Here is a 20,060-nt window from a genome sequence, read left to right as displayed (position 1 = left end):
GTCTTTCAGAAATTTGTTTCGGCTCCGACCCAATTGGCTTCGGAGCCGATAGCCCATTCCATTGCCATTCCTCCTCCGACCGCCCGGCTCCGTCGGAGCAGGTGCTGATGGAGCCAGTGGAGATCCTAGGGTCGGCTCCGACCCTTACTCCAACCCCGGCCTTCGGGTCCGAGTTTAGCACACGGACTTCTTCGGCCGGACCCGGGGGTGACGTTTCGGGACCAATGCTGTCGGTTCCAAGCCTCCCTCTCGGTGCTTCGGCCGCGGGACTTCCATCTGCTATCATGGCTCCGGAGACTGGACCCTCCCAGGATTCTGGGGGTCCGGCCTTCAGAGCTATGAGGAGTGCATTGGCCAAGTCTTCTTCGGCCATCTCTACGGCTTTACCGGCACCTTCCCTGGGCATGGAGACTGGGTCTTTGGCAGTTCCCCTGTCTCTAGGCAGCGGAGCCCCGGGGCCTGAGGTTACCCCCACTGGGGTTCCCCTCCTCCTGAGGGTCTTTCGGAGTTGTCTTCGGAGGAGCCCCCAAGGAAGAGATTGTGCAAGAGGAAGCACGTGGACTCCCCCGTTGAGTCTCTTACATCGGACACTGATCTTGATGATGCGGAGGGGTCCCCAAAGTCGTCCTCGGATGATGTCTCATTTGCAGACATTCTAGAGATCCTCAAGCAACGAGGCGGCTGGAATTCCAAACCCCCCTCCGCTGATGAGTCGGTGTTCCTCAAGGCCTTCGGGGCTCAGCCCTCCGCCTCCTGGGTGTCTCCGCCCTTCGACGAGCTCCTGGATTTGGTTTGTCGGAGGGCATGGGAACATCCAGATACTGTGGAACCAGTGCCTTCTCGCCCTAACAAATTTTTGTCTGCCCCACCCTAGAAGGAGTTCTTAACGAAAGGCGTGGCTGTAGATGCCATGGTGGTGGCATCTGCTACCCAGCAGGACGTGGCAGAGGCTTCAACGTCCATCCATCCTCCTAATAAGGAGTCTAGGAGCATGGACCGGTATGGGAAGCACACCCTGACTTCAGCGGCCTTTACTCTGAGGTCCCTGAATTATTTGGCACATTTCACCAGACTACAGAGGGATCTGGTCAAGGAGCTCTCAGACTCCCTCTCAGGTAACCTACCTGAGCAGCTAGCCCAGTCGGTTAGCTCTCAGTTGGCTATCCTTACCTCGATTTCTAACTCGTCCATGAGGCTCATTTCATATGCGGCCGAAGGGGCGGGCAGAGCGGCAGGCACAGGCGTGGCACTACGGAGACAAGCCTGGCTCCGTTTGTGTCATTTCGCGGAGGCCTGCAAGTCTGCCTTTGCCGACGCTCCCTTTGATGGGTCCTCTTTGTTTGGACCCAAGGTAAAAGACACTCTTACCCGCTGTGAGCAAGAGGGAAAGACTTTATCTGCCGTAGGAGCACGTTATTCCACTCCCTTTCGGCCTTATCCCAAGGCTAAAAGAGGAGGGAAGATGTGGTTCCGCAAATCACAGAAATTCTTTCCTCAACAGCAGGAAGATTCCCCTTCCAGAGGCAGAGGACGGGGAAATTTTTCTGGGAGACGCCGTCCCAGAGGCGGCAGAGGCCCCCGCAACACTGGAGACCGCGAGTCCTTTCATGGCTCTTCAGCCTCCCACACTCCATGAGGGATTGCCCGGCTGTGCTGCTCCGGAGCCAGTCTGGTGCCATTTTGCCAAGCGCCTGGAAGTCTATTACTCAGGACAGATGGGTGCTTCGGATTATTGCCGGAGGTTACACCATTCCCTTCACACACTCACCCCCACCGTCCAAAAAAATCCCGGACCCACCACCCAGTCAAAGGGAAATTGCAGCCGTAGAAGCTTCAAAGCTGCTAGAAAAAGGAGTCATCCAACCGGTCCCCACAGACCAGATCGGATCCGGAAATTACTCAAGGTTCTTTTTAGTGCCAAAAAAGACAGGGGACCTGAGACCCATTTTGGATCTCAGCAAACTAAACCAGTCCGTCATGAAGTTCAAATTCCGAATGGTCACTTTACAATCCATTCTCCCATTGTTGGAGAAAGATGTTTGGATGTGCTCCATAGATCTCAAGGACGCCTATTATCACATACCGATACATCAGGCGTCCAGGAGGTATCTGCGCTTCAGCCTGGGAGACAGTCATTTCCAATTTTGTGCACTGCCCTTTGGTCTCACCACAGCCCCCAGGGTGTTCACCAAGTGTTTGGCAGTAGTGACTGCTCACCTGAGGAGTCTCGGATTCCAAGTGTTTCCCTATCTGGACGACTGGCTCCTGACTGCCACCACCAGGCATCTACTACTAGAGAACCTACAAGCCACCATCTCCCTGGGTGCTTCCCTGGGAATTACATTCAACTGGTCAAAGTCTGTCTTGCTGCCTTCTCAGCGCATAAGATTCATAGGAGCAGAGATAGACTCAAAATTAATGCGAATCTTCCTTCCTACCGAAAGGATACAAACATTACAAGATCAAGTACGAGCCCTGCTTCTAAGATCCAAAGCCCCAGCCAGGATGGTCCTGCACCTTTTAGGTTCAATGTCTGCCACGGTTCTCCTAGTTCCTCTGGCAAGATTGCACATGAGGATTCTTCAGTGGCTGTTATCGACACAATGGTCGTTTCAGGATCTCCCCCTCAATCATCACATACTGATTACAGAAACGTGCAAACGGGACCTCCGCTGGTGGCTTCTGCCATCCAATCTGAATCAGGGAAGACCTTTTGTTATACCCCTCCGGTGGCCACCTTGACAACGGATGCCTCCCAGACAGGGGTGGGGGCATTGTCTGGGCAGGTCAGTTCAGGGTTCTTGGCTTCCAAACGAAACATTTCTCCATATCAATGTGTTGGAAATGAGGGCTGTACTTCTGTCCCTACAAGCCCTCCACAAGTTTCTCCCTCAAGGCATTATCGCCATCCACACAGACAACATGTCGGTGGTCTGGTATCTAAACAAACAAGGAGGGACCAGATCTTACCCCCTTTGCAGAGAGGCATGAGGGTGTGGGAATGGGCAGTGGCTACCAAGCGCTTCCTGGTAGCGACCCACATTCCAGGAAAATCCAATGTATTGGCAGACAGACTGAGCAGGACTATTCTCTCTCCTCACGAGTGGTCTCTGAACGAAACAGTAGCAGCTCAGATTTTCAAAAGATGGGGGATTCCGTGCTGCGACCTGTTTGCAACACCACAAAACACGAAGTGCAAGAGGTTCTTTTCCTTGACTGCGACCTGTTTGCAACACCACAAAACACGAAGTGCAAGAGGTTCTTTTCCTTGACCCCGCGTCAAGGGGAGGCAGCTACGGATGCTCTAGTCCAACTTTGGCCAACAGGACTGCTTTATGCTTTCCCTCCGATTCCACTCCTCCCCAAAGTCATCCAGAAAGCTTCCCAATTGGGGTCCACAATGATTCTAATTGCTCCGTACTGGCCTCGTCAGGTATGGTTCCCCTACCTACAGAAATATACTCTGGACGGTCCTTGGTTCTTGGATCTAACTCCGGACCTTCTGGTTCATCAGTCGGGACAACAGCACCAGTCCCTTCACACTTTGAAATTAACAGCTTGGCTCCTCCACTTCCGACTTTAGTCAGAAATCACACCTTGGACCCGGAAGTTATTCACATTTTATCTTCAGCCCACAAACCCACCACTAAGAAATTGTATCACAGTAAGTGGAAGAGGTTTGCTATCTGGGCTCAACTCAGAGGCTTAGACCCTATTACTGCCCCGATACCAGAGGTCTTGAAATTTTTAACATCCTTGTTTAATCAAGGATCTTCAGTCTCTACTATTAAAGTCCAACTAGCAGCTATCTCCAAATTTCACGAATCCATAGACCCACCGTTGATGAGCAGCAGATTATGTAAAACTTTCATGAAAGGTGCTGTGCTTTTAAGACCCCAGTTTTTCATCCTGCGCCTCCGTGGGATCTTGATTTGGTACCGTGCCTTAACATCTTCCCCTTTGAACCAGCTGCTACATGTGAGTTGAAATATCTGTCTTGGAAAACTGCCTTCTTAATTGCAATTACCTCTGCAAGAAGAGTTTCAGAACTTCAAGCCCTATCTATCAAACCACCGTACTTGATTTTTCACAAGGATAGAGTATCACTTAGACCTAACCCATCTTTTGTCCCAAAGTTTGCTCTAATCTCTGTCTCCAACAATCTTTAGAGCTACCAGTTTTCTTTCCAAAATTTTCAAACAAAGCGGAATATACCTTCCATCGTTGGATGTTCACAGGCAATTACGCTTCTATCTAGATAGGACTCAGCAAATTCGGAAAACAGATCAATTGTTTGTGTCCTTTTCAGATAATAAACTGGGTAAAACCATCACTAAAGCTACTATTGCCAAATGGATTAGAGATTGCATAACTCAAGCTTATTCCTCTTCAAATAAGCAACTTACAACACCTGTCAAAGCTCACTCTACTAGAGCTATGGCTACCTCTATTGCATTCCATTCCAAGCTTGCTATTTCTGAAATTTGTGCTGCGGCTACTTGGTCCAACCCGCACACTTTCATTTCCCACTATAAATTGGATGTGGCATCTAAAGGACGAGCATCATTTGGTTCCACGGTACTCAGGAGTGTTTTCCAGTGAGCCACCCAGGATTTAGGTGCTAGGGACGCTGTCCCATCAGTCAGAATGTAGGCGAGATAGGATCACATAACATCTTTTAGTTATGTACTCACCATAACTTCAGATGTTTGGGATCCATCTCGCCTACATTCCTAATACCCACCCTCCTTCCCCCTGCCTTGGAGATCAGAAGAGATTGAACGGTTTGGGTTCTACTGTTTTTTATCTTGTATCATCTGTCAATGTTATATAAGCAGTGACAAACTAGATCTGGGGGACTGGTAGTGGTGCATCCTGGGATATAGTAAGCTCAGCCAATAAGAGACTTCGCTCTTTGGCATAAGCGTGCCGAGTCGGAGCCGAGGATCGGCTCCGAACCCATCAGTCAGAATGTAGGCGAGATGGATCCCAAACATCTGAAGTTATGGTGAGTACATAACTAAAAGTTATAATTTTATGCCTATTTTTAGGCTTCATTAAAGAATGTAGAGCAAATTAGTGTGCGGGCTGTTTTTTTTTTTTTTTTTTTTTTTTTTTTTTGCTTTAATATTTTTGGGCCCTGCACCTTTCTGTACTTGCATGGGTGTTTATTACTTCCTATGTCCTTGTCAGTCATGTTTAATTGTTGTCAGTCATCACTACATACATATATTGTGGCATTTTGGTAAGTAATAGTTGTGTTCCTGTATTCCTGTAATATGCGTGGATATGGTTACACTTGTGTGGTTGTAGCTGTATATACTTTTTTAATTATGGTAATTGCAGATTTCATTATGTTATAGTGGGGAATTCATGCAGAGTACATGCAAAAAACAAAGGCCAGCACTGAAGGTGGTTGCAATAGCTAAAAATTATTGTTACATAAACAACAAAAGGGTAGGGTAAAAACCCTTTAACCCCACAAAATCCAACCAGACCAGTTTCGGCTGAAATAGCCTCTCTCAGTGTTAAGTAAAGCATAATCACATCTTTTAATTTATACATCTATATTAATAGAACACAGTTCCCTATTGGATAATTACAAATGATCATTTAGTCCAGGCTGAAAAAGCCCACCTAGTTAAATAATCCATTTTTTCTCCTTGATATTGAGAATATTATTCCATCCAGATTTTGTTATTCCTATCACCCATTATTTTATCAATAATGGTAAATCTAAAAGAGGCATTAACATGTTTTGATGTATGCTTGTATAGTGCATTCGCGTTTCTCTTGTTCCTGGTATAATTCAAGTGTTCACTAATGCGTAAATGTAATGGTCTAGATGTTTGGCTGATGTAAAAAGCAGAACAAGTGCATGTTGCCAGGTATATAACCCAGTCTGACCCACAATTTGCCATAAGCTTGATGTCAAAAACTATCGAAGTATTCCTACTACTAAACTGTTTAGTTTTGTTCACTCTTTTACAATGTGTACAGTGTCCATAGGGTATGCAGCCACTTGACACCTTCCCTTGTAATGGTACTTTGTACCATAAGTGAACCATTTAGGTGTTTGTAGTGGCAAAACTGTGAGCCCAATGTTCTACCCCTCCGAAAAGAGAAAAGGAATCTCTCAACTAGAATGTCAAATAATGTATTATCTGATACCAGAATGTTCCAATATCTGTTGATTATATCCATAAATGTCCTTGTGTTACGTCCGTATGTGGTAACTAGTCTTAACTCCTGTGTTTTGTCTCGTGAGTGTTCCTTGTATATTAACAAATTCTGCTTAGCAGCCCAGTTACTGGCAGAAATTATATTCCCTTGTTTATGACCCCAATTCTGGAATCTTTGTACCAAATTCGTGCACAGTACATTTATGCAAGTGTATTTGTGGAGACTGTGATATAACTCCATTATGCTTGTGTGATGTGTTCAGAAGGTTTCTCAGCTGTAGTGCACAGTACCTTGGTGTGACAGTGTGTGATACATGAAACTGGCCATGGCGTTAATGGATTTATGTATTCCAAATCTCATTTGGGCATTGTGTGCCATAATATTACCATAGTATGCATTGTACTGTGCTTTTATTGAGATGTTTGGACACTTTAGTCACTTAGTACTGTTACTCCAAAATGATAGCATATTTATTTATTTATTTAACATTTGTTAACCAGGAAAGTCCAACTTGGAACAAAGCCAATTTTCAGCGGAGGCCCGAGGAGAAATGCTCCAGATGCATGTCTTTGTAACGTGGGAGGAAACCAGAGCACCCAGAGGAAACCCACATGAAAGCAGGGAGGACATGCAGACTCCACACAAAAGGCATCCCAGCTGAGAATCGAACCGGAGAACCTCTTGCTGTGAGGTGACAATGCTACCGCTGCACCACTGCACTGTCCAAGTATATAAAGTCTTGTTCGATAACAGGCACATCAGCATGCCAAACTGTGTGACTTTTTAATGCTTTTTTAAATACTTTTTTATGCAGAAATCCAGACGAAATAGGAAAGCAAGTTTCTCTGAGGAGAAAAATGATATTCTGCTGAATGCTTAAAGGACAGGTGCTGTTCACTTGATGGGCATAAGAAATTAAAAAAAAATATATAGATCATAAATGGGATGAAATGTTCCCAGCTCATAATAATCTTTATATGGAGTACAGGAAGAGGGTAAATGACATGGACAAGGTCAAGAGGAAGGCACAAGAAATGCATCTCTAGAAGTAGAGTGAATGGGTTGGGACATCCATGGCTGTGGCACTTACAGCAGATGAGGATATTCTCTTATTTCTGTTCTCAGAAGTGGCATTCTTCTTTTTTCCTGCAGACGTGGATGGCATGCCATTCATAGATCAGGTTAGCTTGTATTTCAGTTGTCTCTGGCTATACAAATGTTTACTGTAGAGCACTCCTAGAGTGAGATGTTCTTTATACATGGGTGTGGGCCTTGTGCTTTCTGCAACAGTACTACCTTTTGTTGGTCATCATGGTCAGTCTTAACTTGTCAGGAAAAAGGCACCTCAGGTGCCAGTGTGTTGGATATTATTGATGTAAATTCAGGATTTTTTTTGTGTTAGGGGTGGTAAGATAAGGTATCTGCTATTGTTTTTCTTTCAGGTGCTGCAACATAAAGCAAAGGCATTGTGCCACAGCAGGTACAGGTATATGCTTCTAATGGCTCACATACTAAAAGTCCACCTGAGCCTAGTAGCTTTGGGTTTGATGCATTTAGTGTCTACAGGACTGATGACCCTAACTGTTGCTGCAATAATGGGTGAGGCTGTGGCAGCAGATGTGGCTTTGCAGCCTGCCCAGGTGCAGAATCAACAGTGGTAAGAAGGATGATGGTGGTGATCAGTAATTCAGTTGGGACTTGGAGACAGCTGGGTTTGGGTTAACAACATCACATTGTGTGGACACTGTATCCTGAGCATTAACTGCAGGTATTGCAGCATTAGAGGCCCATGTACAAACAGGATAGGATGGGGCAACACCATTTAGCCCAGTCCAGCATTTGATGTGTCAGAGTCAGATATGGAGGATTCCCCTTCTGCACCTTTGGCACCAGCAGCAGGACTGGTTGCACCATCTCTACCGTAGGCCTATTGTCTTGGAGCTGTGGCAGCTTTTGGTGTAGGAACTGTTGCTGGTGATGGCTTTACTTCAATATGATCACATTTCTAGGCACAGAAGGAAAGGAACTTACATTTTCTGTTTGTGGCATCAGAGGCAAGATGTCTTCATAGCATAATGAGTTTTCTCTAATGCAGCAGTTTGTTAGGAATAACAACAGTCCGTCACATTTATGCTATGAGATGCATAGGTAAACAATTGCTGTCCTTGAGCTAGCTGGTGCAAATACAGGCTGCAGAGCTACAAAACTAGCAGCTATTGTTCTGCATCCTGCATTGAGCTGCTTGTACTTCTGCATCTGAAGGGTTTACATACTTGTTAGCAGTTGTCAGTATCACACTTTATCTGTTGTGTAGATGTTAAACTGTCTCTACAGGTAATGTGAGATGCTGCTGGACATAACTAATGATACCACTTTGCATTGTGATGGAAGTGTGTTTTCTTCTTTAGGACAGGATAAGATTTTTCATGGATGCAGATCTGTATGTATATGGTATTTTTGTGACCCACCAGTTAGCTGGTATCAGTGTTATCCCAAGCACTGCTATGCATCACAGTTGGAGATGCATCACAGTTGGAGATGCTTTTTGCAGTAAGAGACTTGTCCTGCTTTGTGTTTGCCAAGCTATGTTTTGGTTGCACTGGGTACATGCCTCATTTTGTTTGGGACATGTTTTATTTTATTTATTTTTTGCAACCCCTCTACCTGCCAACCATCAGCACCCATGACTAATGATCCTGTTTGTTTTTCACAGGGTCACAGGGGTGAGAGATGTCACTTATCCATTCATTCCCCTATGTGGTAAGAACTGTTTGCAGGGCTGTCATCCAGGCAGATATCAAAGCCCCCCCCCCAGCCCAGGAACTACTAACACCTCTTGGTAGCTTCTGATGGACACTGGAGCTATTAATCTATGTGGGAGTAGCAGACCGGTTTCCCTGTATGACTGACCCATGACCTGTATTACTGTACAGAGCGTACCTTACATGACTAACTTCTAGATCAGTATATTCCACATCAGCTGCACTCTGGTTGGTCATGTTTGCTGTTTGATTTGCCTGGCCAGTGGCATCTCATGCACATACTTCTGTGGATTGTCTAGGTGTTTTGCTTCTGCTGCTACTGCAGATGTCAGTGCTAGGATGAGGTTTTCAATGTGCAGCATGGCACAAATATTGGCCATGCATTGTCAAGTTTGTAGTGCAAATCACTTCCAGACTTATGTTACAATTTCACTTGTGAGCACTGTTATTGGCCTTCTTAGATGGTGTCTGGTGTTCTTTGATAGAGATGAGCAGCTTGCATCCTAGGGGATATGCAGCATCACCTAGAAGACATGGTACAGGGTAGTGCAGTGCCAGAAATTTGGCATCATGGCTGCCCTTCCAGAATGTTTCTCACACACACGGTTCAAACACATCCCTTATTTACTCTGTAAAGTCACATACTACTTGCATGTTAAGAGAATGATACCTATGTCTTTTGACCAGCTCAGTGATGGTCTGTGTGGCAGACGTTTAGCTAACTATATGTGTTGTATCCACAGCATCTGTTATGCTTGGAATGTGCAAAATATCATGGAAGCTGTGTACGTCTGTGTTTTACTGTGCCTTTGTGTGGGGCATCCGAATGTTGGATGCATCAGACATTTTTTTGCTTATTTATTCATTTGTTAACTGAGTAAGCCCACTGGGCACAAGTACCCCATTTCAGAGGTAACCTTAAGCACTACTGCTGGAGAATATGTTTGTCGAGGTTTTATAGCATGCTCGTGGTATTATAGCCGTAATGACCCAGATCTGTAGAAATAAAGGCTACCCTCTAGCATCCTTTCCATATTTCCACAAGCTGCATAGAAAGTCAAAGTTGTGGATTTCCATCAGAACTGGTCCTGCTGCTCTTTCCTGTTGAGTAAACTGTAAAGCACCCATTGCCAAAACCAGTGCCATGTATGCCTGCAACACATAACATACACCACTACTTCTGCCATGCATGCTTGCAGGATGTAACATGCACCATTGCTTCTGCTTGTGCACTGCTGTCTGATGTTCATTTTATGAAATGATCCTAGGACTGCAATCCACTTTCATCATGGTTGCTGTTAATTTCTTACAGACTCATCTGTCTTCTTATGTAACAGAAATTAAGGTCTTTCATCAGTTTCATTTTGAGTTTTCTGCAGTACTCCTAGTTCATTTGCATGCTCATATGAAATACATTTGTGCAATTGCTTAATTATATTCCACTTCTGAGTACTACCATTTGTGAATTGCAAATCTTTTTGTTATATGATTTCAAATAAGCACTACCCATTAGATTGCATACTGTTTTTTTATGAATCTCATCCTCTTGTGTCCTTTTAACTTTTTTTTGCCCTCTTACACTTGACCATCATGTTGCCATGCAACTCTCAGCTGACTCATTTATTCCTCCTCTGGGGTGAGAATCAGCCCATTCACTTCTCAAACTAGCCAAGAGCTGTGCTTCCTATTTGCATTTTGTGCCTAGGAACCCATTTGTTCCCCTTTGGAGGAAAGAGTCAGGAGTTGGGAGGTTGTTATTCTCGTATGAGGATTCTCCACTGAAGCACCCCACGTACCAGCTGGGTAACTCTGGTAGTGATGCTTCTCTAGGGAAAATTCCTAAAAGTGGACCTTTGCCTCTCCCTGGATTACCCACTTTTTTGTATGTGGATCATTTCCCTGGTAAGTGGCGCTATTCACAGTTGGATCAGTGATGTAGCAATCTCATCACCCCCCCCCCCCTCCAGGATAAGTGAGCTTACATGGGTTGCTCACTTCCATTTCTCCTGCACCCCCCCTTTCCAACACCAGGCTACTAATAGCACCATGAATATAATTAGGGCTTCATCTTTCTGTCTCTGTGCCACAGTTGTGTCTTGAAGCTAATCATCAGTGGATCCCGGAAGCCTCAACCTGGCATGCCTCTCCTCATTTACTAGAGCTACCTACCTTGAAGCCAGTGAGAAAAATCAAGACATCCTAGGTCCATGCCATATTGCTGCTGTGGGAGTGTTTTCCTGCATTTGTCCTTGCCTTGCATATGCCATGTAATACCCTGTAGATGTGGTGTGCAGTCACCACCTCACTACCACAAAGAGCTGACATCAACATGCTGCCCTGCCCACCAACTGGAAGCACTCAGAAGTTGTTTGCCACAGAAGAACACAAGATAATGTTTTTTGTGGGGATGGTCTATGGCCCCCTGCATCTCCACTGTAGGGGCTCTCCCTCTGTTGTCAGTCACGTAATATACTACTACCTCCTAAATCATACCAGCTTGGAGAAAATGGATGATATTCCACTTCTTGGATCTGGACCCACCTTCTACTCTGTTCAGGCAGCCTTTCAAAAATTTCTCTTCAGACTTTATAAATGGGTTCAGATTAATCATTTTTCAGTTAATATATCCAAATTGGCTGCATGCATGCATGATTTTTGGCATAATAAAAAGGAAAAGGCTTAAATCAGCACAATCCTTTCTGATCTACATCCTGTCACAGAAATCCTGTTCATCAAGCCAAAAAGCAAAGGTACCTTTGCTTTTACCTTGATCACATTGTCTCCAGTAGCACATCAGTACACCGTGGTCAGTTGTGCTTAACCATTTTAAAGCCTGTTACAGGATTTCCAGTCTGCTAACTTGCAAATTAAGACATGCATTGCCACTGGGATATTCATCTCAAAACTTAAATATCCCTTGAATGACCCTGTGGCACAGAAGGAAAAATCCCTTATGTGGTACATATGACCCATATTCAACTAATGGCACATGCTCTGGAGTGGCCAAACAGGGAGGGGGTGTTGGGAGTGAGCAGTCATGTCGGCTTACCCATTCTGTGAGAAGGAGCCTTGGTTCATTGCAATATAGCATCTTTCTGAGTCTTGTAAACTCTGTTCTGCACATATGGGTGTACCACTAGGCCAGAGATTGTGCATACAAAGAAGCACTCCTGCACCTACCAACACAGTGTTAATATGTTGCTTGCAGGTTGCTGAAGGGAGGGGTTAGGACATACTCCCCAGTAGCAAGTATGATGCTGCGTATGTGTCCTTGAGCTCACCACCAGCCCCGGACATAGACTTCGTGAATAAGAAGAGCTGGTGCCAGTTGATGGTAGGCTGTGGGAAGAGGAGGAAAAAAATTGAATATTCCTTGACTGTTGTTGCCTTAAACTCGGGTTATAACATCATCACTCTCTAGGCAGTTGTTTGCAAAATCTGTATATTGATTTTGTTGTCAAACAACTCTGAGCACTACTGCCTGTAACTAAAGAAAGCTTACTGGCTTCCAGTTATTTCTCTGGCCACCTTTACTTATGTTGTCTCACTTACTAGTGCCTATCCTTAACTAACCACCTATCAAAACTGAGAGCTACCTCCATCAGTGATCATATATACCCCCTAAGGTTATCAAGTAACGGTGTCTAAAAATTCTATAGACCAAACTGTAGCTTGACCAAAGAAAAGAGCTTCTACAAATCAGACCCAGCCAAATGGATTTTTCCCCAACACACCTCAGAAATAAGGGCAAGTACTCCCTATTTAGAGGCAGTCTCGGACCACTTCAGCAATTCCTATTGCTGCCATTGTTTTAGGACTGCAGGTTACTTTATAATCTTAACCAGGACCTACTGGCCAACCCATGAAAATATATCATAGTTCCCTTTTGTAAATACTGTTTAGTTAAACACGACTGTAAATGTTACCCTTATTTTGCTATATTTTGGACACACGGTATGTTTGTAAATATTCAGGATATACAATTTGCAGATATTCATTAATGTTTAAAATTCTCTCTGTAAACCTTATAGTTGCACTCAAGACTGCAACATTTTCATACACGGTATTATTATTATTACAATTTATCATGTTTGTCTTTTCATTTCCTGCTTTAATTTGCTGCTTTGGAACCAGTTCATGGTTAGAAAGAGTCTTTGGACCAGCCCACATATCCAGTTTACAAATAAACTGTAAATAAATAAATAAAAATAGAGAGTAACATTACAGGTGCCACCTTATAACACCTTTTTTTTAACTTGGTGAATTTTGCCTGCAGACCATTGAGCATCCTCCCCCTAACAATCAAACATGGCTTATTCATTCCTCCGCCTGAGAATTTCACTTGGGATCAGAATGAGAGCTCTCTGGGTGGTGGGGGGTGCAAGACATCATAGATGTAGCCATGAGGATGCTTAGACTCCTCACTGCCATCCTGGCTATGAATATGCATGTTATAGCCTAACTCACTGGGTGGCAGGAGGAGTGATCCACATCAACATGGAAGCTCACAATACCTAATCACATGGGTGGTTGCTTCTGAAAATATACTATGATGGATGGCTGCTACCTGTATGTGACTTGGTGAGCATAATACCTAGCCACATGCTGTACATTAGCGTCTTAGCCACTCCTGCAAGGGGACTGATGCCCTCCATGGCTGTCTGTGCTCTACCCTCATTCCAAGATGGACATACACGTCCTCCTTTGCTAGCACCATCAAACATCCAAGCTGGTACTTGAACTAGGGTTTCAAATTGAAGCTTTCTTTTTGTGGAGCACCACTCCTGGCTTTCATAACCTTCTTTTAGTTGTATACTTGAAAAATGTCTGTGGACTAGTGTGCCTACCCAATTAACAAATAAAACAAATAAGTAAAAAAGTGATGATGTTTAAATACTGGTGTTAATGTAACAGCCTTATTTTAGTTGCTTGCATTCACTAGTTATTTGTCTAGCTTGCTTAGGCTAGAGCACACTTGGAAAGGAAAGGTACCTGCTGAATGCTTTCCTGAAAGATGGAGAGAAAGCAAGGGGTCCATAGCTCTGTATAGCAGAGTAAAAATATTAATTTTAGTAGTCTTTGAGGTGGTTGCCATATGATGGTGAGACCTGTCATGAATTGGTGAGAATATAATGCAAAGAGTTCTACTAAAATGTTAAAGTCAAGGAAAACATGTAAGTGTAGTGAAATGTGAACAGCTTACTAATTTTACTGATAATTTCAGAGCAGTAGTGAGGGATACTGGAATTATTACTGTTTATTCAGCTTACTGGGAGTGTTGATGCTGGGGACATTGTTGGTGTAAGAATCCAGTAATGTGTATGATGTTCATGTGAACTGTAGTAGCTTAGAAAGATCTAAGATGCACTGTAGGGACCAGCAAGAACTTGGTGTCATGGCTTGTGTGATCACAGTCTGGTTCCTACACTTGTTTGATATTTCTTGTTATGGAATTAATGACAAAGTGCCAGATTGTCATATTATAGAATATCACCTAATTTACAGGTACACTGTTTCATTCTTCATTTCTTACTTTTGCAGTTCTGCTTGGGAATGACCGAAGGCATCTTGCTGTTTTCTCACGAGAGCTCACCACTGTGCCTTTGGTCCCACAAGACAAAAGTCCGATTGCACTGGATTCTGCAAGCTTTGGTGTTAACTGCTGCCATCACTGGACTTGTTCTTATTGTTTCCAACAAAAACCTAACAGAGCAACCACATTTGGTTTCATGGCATAGTGTTCTTGGGATAGTGACCCTAGCTGCCACCTGTGGCCAGGGTCTTTATGGACTTCTTTTACTTTTCCCGGGACTGATTAAGAACTGCTCAGCTGCACGTCTAAAGCTATACCATGCCACTTCTGGACTACTGTGTTACATGCTTGCCACAGTTACTGTTGTTTTAGCAATGTATTCTGGTTGGTTCCAGGCCCAGATAAATGGGACTGCTTGGTACATCTGTGTGGTTGCACCATTTTATCCAGCTCTGGTTGTCATGAACCAAATAACAAGTGCTTACTTACCAAGAAGAAAGGTGGATATCTAATATTTTCCTTATAATGAAAGCACTGTATTCTCAGTTGTATATTGTGATGTATGAACTGTGTTTGGTTGCACTTTTTATTACTCAACAAAGAAGACAGTTAAGTGCCTTGCAGTAGTATATCAGGGTATTATCTCAAGGGAACCTTCATTACACACATGCAGCGAGTGTTACTTAGGTGGACAGCCAACCTGGCAGGAAAGAAGCCTTCTTGCAGCTTATGCTAAGAGTGTGACTAAAATGTAACCAATTATTTGCACACTTTTTTCAGCTTACATAAAACAGCTGTCTGTGTGAGAGCCTTTTGTATTGTATGCAGCTCAATAACCAAAGATGAGTTACTCCATCTCCTTCCACTAATAGTTTACCACCATTTTCAATGCCTTTTTGTCCCTGCTGCATTCATGTCCTGTATGTTCTAATCTCTGATGGCCTTCTTCACTGTTACTTTTAAAAGTGAATCATTGTCACCTTTGTTCTCATGTCTGTTCACACAGTAGTCTGACAAACCCTTAGGTACCTGCATTGGATACTCTTAGTCTCAGTTTGCATACTGTATGCCCCTAGTCATGGTGTTTATCTTCATTTGTTATTGCGTGCTCTTCATTGCTACTTTACCTCTTTCATTCCTGTGTTTTGAATTCTCATTGTTGATGCCTTTTTCTTGTTTTCATTTTTTTAAACCAGATACATTATGTATGTATCAAGATAGAATTAACTTTAGGGATACCAAGTGTGAGCTGCAACAACTGAGGTAATCGAATGCTGGCTGCCTTATTCTAGTTTATTTAGGTATTTTTTTAATTGTGTACCATGGAGTTAGTGCTGTCTCCTCTGGTGTTTTTTGTTTAAAAAAATCTTACTTTGTTGTAAATCTTAAAATCAGGTTAAAGGAGAGAGAGAAGCATATTTGCACACTCTGGCAGAGTCCATGAATACTTGCCTTCTTCCAGCTGCAGACGTACTTCAAGTGAAAATAGAGAAACAACACCTTATAGTAGTGAATGGAAGAAAGATTGTAAATTAAAACTGAAAGGAAAACATTCTGCTGTCAAGTAAATGACTGCATTAGTAAATGCAAATATTTTATTATGTATATTGTATGGATTGGATGATATTTCTGTTGCGTATGCTACAAATGGCTAGAAAATGTATGTGAGTATGTTTTTAAGTTAAACATCAAAACATTTCTGTTTTTCATGACACTGTTGAATCTGAAGGTGTTTTTTTATCTGTCACACAGAACAGATGCCTGTCACTCTCATCAGGCATTGTTATATGCTGCCTTTTGCCTTGTGTGATGTTCATTCATTATGATAGGCTGGGCAACAGACTTCCATGCTTATTGCTTTTCATGTATGTAAACCCAAAAGATGAGCAGTTATAGTGAAATGCAAAATTTGGAGGCAGGAGATGCAGTATTGGGCTTCAGGTAAATACTAAGCTACTGTAAAACTAAAATACTAAAGCTGGACCTTTGGAAAAGGTTAAAATTGTAGCTTGTAGGAGTATTGCAGTTTGCATGTTGCAGAATCTGAAATGGAGGTTGGCATGAACTATGTAGTACTATGCTTGATCAGTGTAAACAACAACATAAAGCAGCAAGCCTTATGATAGTGGGCTGTGACTTTCACAAATTGTAGCTCATCATCTACTCTTTATGCCTTTATTACGTGACAGCAGTGTAGGGCTTATGCATGTCTGGGACCTTTTTTAAAAAACAGTTTAAGTAATGCAGTTTTTGAAAAGACACTAGTGAAGGGAAGGTAAAGGAGTGATTTATGTGTTACATACAAGTGACAATATAAAGTAGATTCCACTCATGGTTTCTCTGTGAAAGTGTTTCTATGGTGACTGGGAATTAGGAAATTGAGTAACTGATGTCATTGGTCCATCTTTATTGCTGTTTGTCGCTCGTTGATTAAGCTAGAATATTATGATGGAATAGTGGATTTTCTTTACCTCATGAAACTTCAAGAAGGATGTAGTAGAGCTGTCTGAGAATTTGCCAGATTTTATTTTTTCATAATCTTGCAAGGGATGTCTGTAAGTTAGTAGGCTCAGAGAAGCATCTTTTTGTACTTCTGTAACTGGAGTTTGGTAGAACTTGTATTTGACACATTTTGTTATACTTAACCATGTAGATATTTATCAGTGTATGCAAAAAATGTATCTGCTGTGGTGCTGCCTTGTGAAGTTATAGTTAACAGATTGTGAAAAGGTCTGTACTGTAGCCTCTTAGTTCTTGACAAAATACTCATAGTGATATAAAATGTCATTGAAATATGAATTATATGTGGTGGCTACATTAATTGTACTTGTCTCACTTTTTGTTTTACTTAATTCAGAGCAAACTTATAGTTTGTCTTTTATCCCTTATTTTCAAGGGCTACCTTTGTAGTCATATGGTATCTTTGGTCAAAACTAAAGTTGTATTAGAATTACAAATTGGACATAGAAAATGATTTTCACTTTTAGACTGCAAAGTTAAGGTTGCTAACAGTTGTTTCTCTGAAAATCAAGGGTTGTATATTTATTTAAAAAAACTGTTCTTATTATTATTTGTTTTGCTGCTTGGTTACTGAGCATGCAACAGTTAAAAGGTTGCTGTTAGCAGGTTTGATCTCTTTTATTGTTGTAAAATTGGTGTAGATGTCACACCCCTTTTGAGTTACCAAACTGCTTTATGAAAGAACTCTTTTATTGTTGTACAGACAAAGAAAATGGATTACATTTCTGTGTATAATTATTTATGCTGTTATTGTTATTGCATCATACATTCCTTGCAAGTGCTGTCACAGAATGCAATGAATGTTGCTAACAAAACTGTAAAGGAGCATATGGTAAGCAGGGTACAGAGTCCAATCCACGGGTGCCTTGGCTAGTGTGTGTGTGTGTTTGTGTGTGTGCACGCAATCTGTACTTTAGTGTAAAGAAACACCTGGTTTGCCTTGTTTTGCCTTTCTTTTTCTATTAATAGCAGAAAGAAGAGATCATTGTCAGAAAGTGTTGTGGTTGGAATACTAGATTTGTGTGTCAGGAAGTGAACTAATGTGCCTGCTGTACTAGGAGGTATTAATGTGGGCCTTATGTAATAACTGTAAGTAAAATATGACCACAGAGTTCAGCGAGTAATGATAAATAAAGGCTATACTGAAAAAAATAGTGGAGTGAGGTACCACAGTATCCAGAATTTACACAGTTCCACCTTTGACCTCAAGTCTAGCTAACATTATAGTTAACTGTAAGAAGTATGTTCTTTGCAGATAATGTAGAGATCTGATATGCAGTATGATTAGTACATACAGTAGGATGGGATTGGTAGAAGACGTCTTTGCAAATGGCTAACAGTGCAGTACATCTCTGTAAGATAATGGCGGGAGGGGGTATTATATAATTGGATCAGTCAGTTTTTATTTGCATTTTTGGGGACTAGGTATGTAATATTGCATGTTAAAACTATAAAATTAGCAAAACATCAGACATTACAATTAAAGATGCATAGCTTATAGTATAGGAGGGTTGCACAGTAGTTTAGAATGGCATATGAATAGCAAGGAGTTTTTCACATTACTGCTGAGCTGTCTTCCATCTTCAAATGGAGTCAGAATGGTTCTATAAAGAAATAGTCAAAATGGCAATAATATAGAGAATCTGGGGTATTCTCCTGGGGTGATCTGTAGGATGATAGGCCACATGGGAAGGCAGTATGGAATGTAGGTGAGAGAAGAGCACAAGAGATGTAATTTTGAGATTAGAGTATCACCAGTAGAAAAATTAATTTTAATTTTTAATTAAAGTTCTTAAAGCATTGTATAGAGTACCACATACAGTTCTAGAGCTGAATCTCCGCAAAGAATTATGCTAGAGGCTTCATCAAGGGAGGTGTCAAAATAGTATGAGATCTACTTTGTCTACTAGTGGCCATGTAAAGGAACAACTGTAGGATTGCAGTAGGTCTGCTTTGGAAGAGAGGGGGCACCGTAGCAGAAATTTTCTATTAATTCAGGGGAGGTAAATTTAATCAAGTTAGAACCTTTTGTAAGATGCAGACGTGTGCTCACCATTTGAAGATGGAAGACAGTTCAGCAGTAATGTGAAAACTCCTTTTCCAAAAAGTGGGGCTGTGGAACAGTCCTCCTAGGGAAGCCATAAGATTGCATTAGACTGTCATGAAATTACTTATTTTGGGGACGGCTTTAGGAAGAAGTTAGATATTAGATAAGTAGGAACAGCAGTTTATCCATTAAGGATAAGCAGTCGTCATCTCCTAATAGATTTGGTTGTGTGTATACCCCATATGTGAAGAAGCTTTGCAGTAGTCCTTATGTACTCACAAAAAGGTGTAGCCTTGGTCTGTAAGCATTAAGGTGTAATTCTGATGGTAAGCACATCCACTGGGAGGTTTGGAATATGTCATTTGTCACTCAAATCCCCGTTTGAATGCTTGAAATGTGTACAAATACTGACTTTTGCATGACATTTTTTTGTAGTGTTTAACATCTATGTGATTAAGGAGGGTGCTGTAAGGTTTGTAAGCCATATTTATTTTTCTGTTTTTGATTTGGGGTCCCACAATTTTTTCCCCTTGAAAATTTGCAGATACTATCCATCGAACATTGTTTGATGACCCACTTGTCCTCAAGTTTTGTGTGTTGTGTACCAAGTTTGTAAGCAATTTGTAAATACAGTATAATGTTATTATTATTTTATTATTATATTATTTTATTACTATAGTAATCTGTTCTCTGTGTGTGTATATGTGTTATATATACATACATAACTGCATGCATGCATGCATTTGCACTAACTGTGTACAATATTTGAAAATTGAATGGCTTTCCATACATAGGAATTAGAGTAGAATATAGCTGTAGCTGTTCACCTGTTTTCCATAATCCATGTTTGAAATAGCATTCACTGGCCTGTTACTGTCTCCTAAGCAACTGGCTAGGAATGTGAGCATGTGTGGGTTCTGTAAAGTGAAGTAATTCTGTTGCTTAGATTTGGAATACTTAACACAAAATTCCCAAAAGAAATGTAAGTGACTCTGTTTACAGCTATAGGATCTGT

The 20,060-nt window shown here is 42.1% G+C and overlaps 1 protein-coding gene across 1 annotated transcript in view; it reads left to right on the top strand.

The window, feature by feature from the left end:
* LOC122806438 (probable transmembrane reductase CYB561D1) overlaps nucleotides 1-19,723 on the top strand; it is a 38,717-nt gene extending 18,994 nt beyond the window's left edge. The window contains exon 3 of the mRNA XM_044076877.1: nucleotides 14,487-19,723. Coding sequence (XP_043932812.1) covers nucleotides 14,487-14,990 — 504 coding nt within the window. The 3' untranslated portion in view covers nucleotides 14,991-19,723. The remainder of the gene's footprint in view (nucleotides 1-14,486) is intronic.
* Nucleotides 19,724-20,060: the final 337 nt, after the last annotated feature.

This window comes from Protopterus annectens, chromosome 7.part0, assembly GCF_019279795.1.
Source record: "Protopterus annectens isolate FY-2018-M chromosome 7.part0, PAN1.0, whole genome shotgun sequence".
In the NCBI taxonomy this organism is placed as follows: domain Eukaryota; kingdom Metazoa; phylum Chordata; order Ceratodontiformes; family Protopteridae; genus Protopterus; species Protopterus annectens.
Note: the sequence above shows the minus strand (reverse complement) of the source record. Positions and strands in the feature narration are given on the sequence as shown.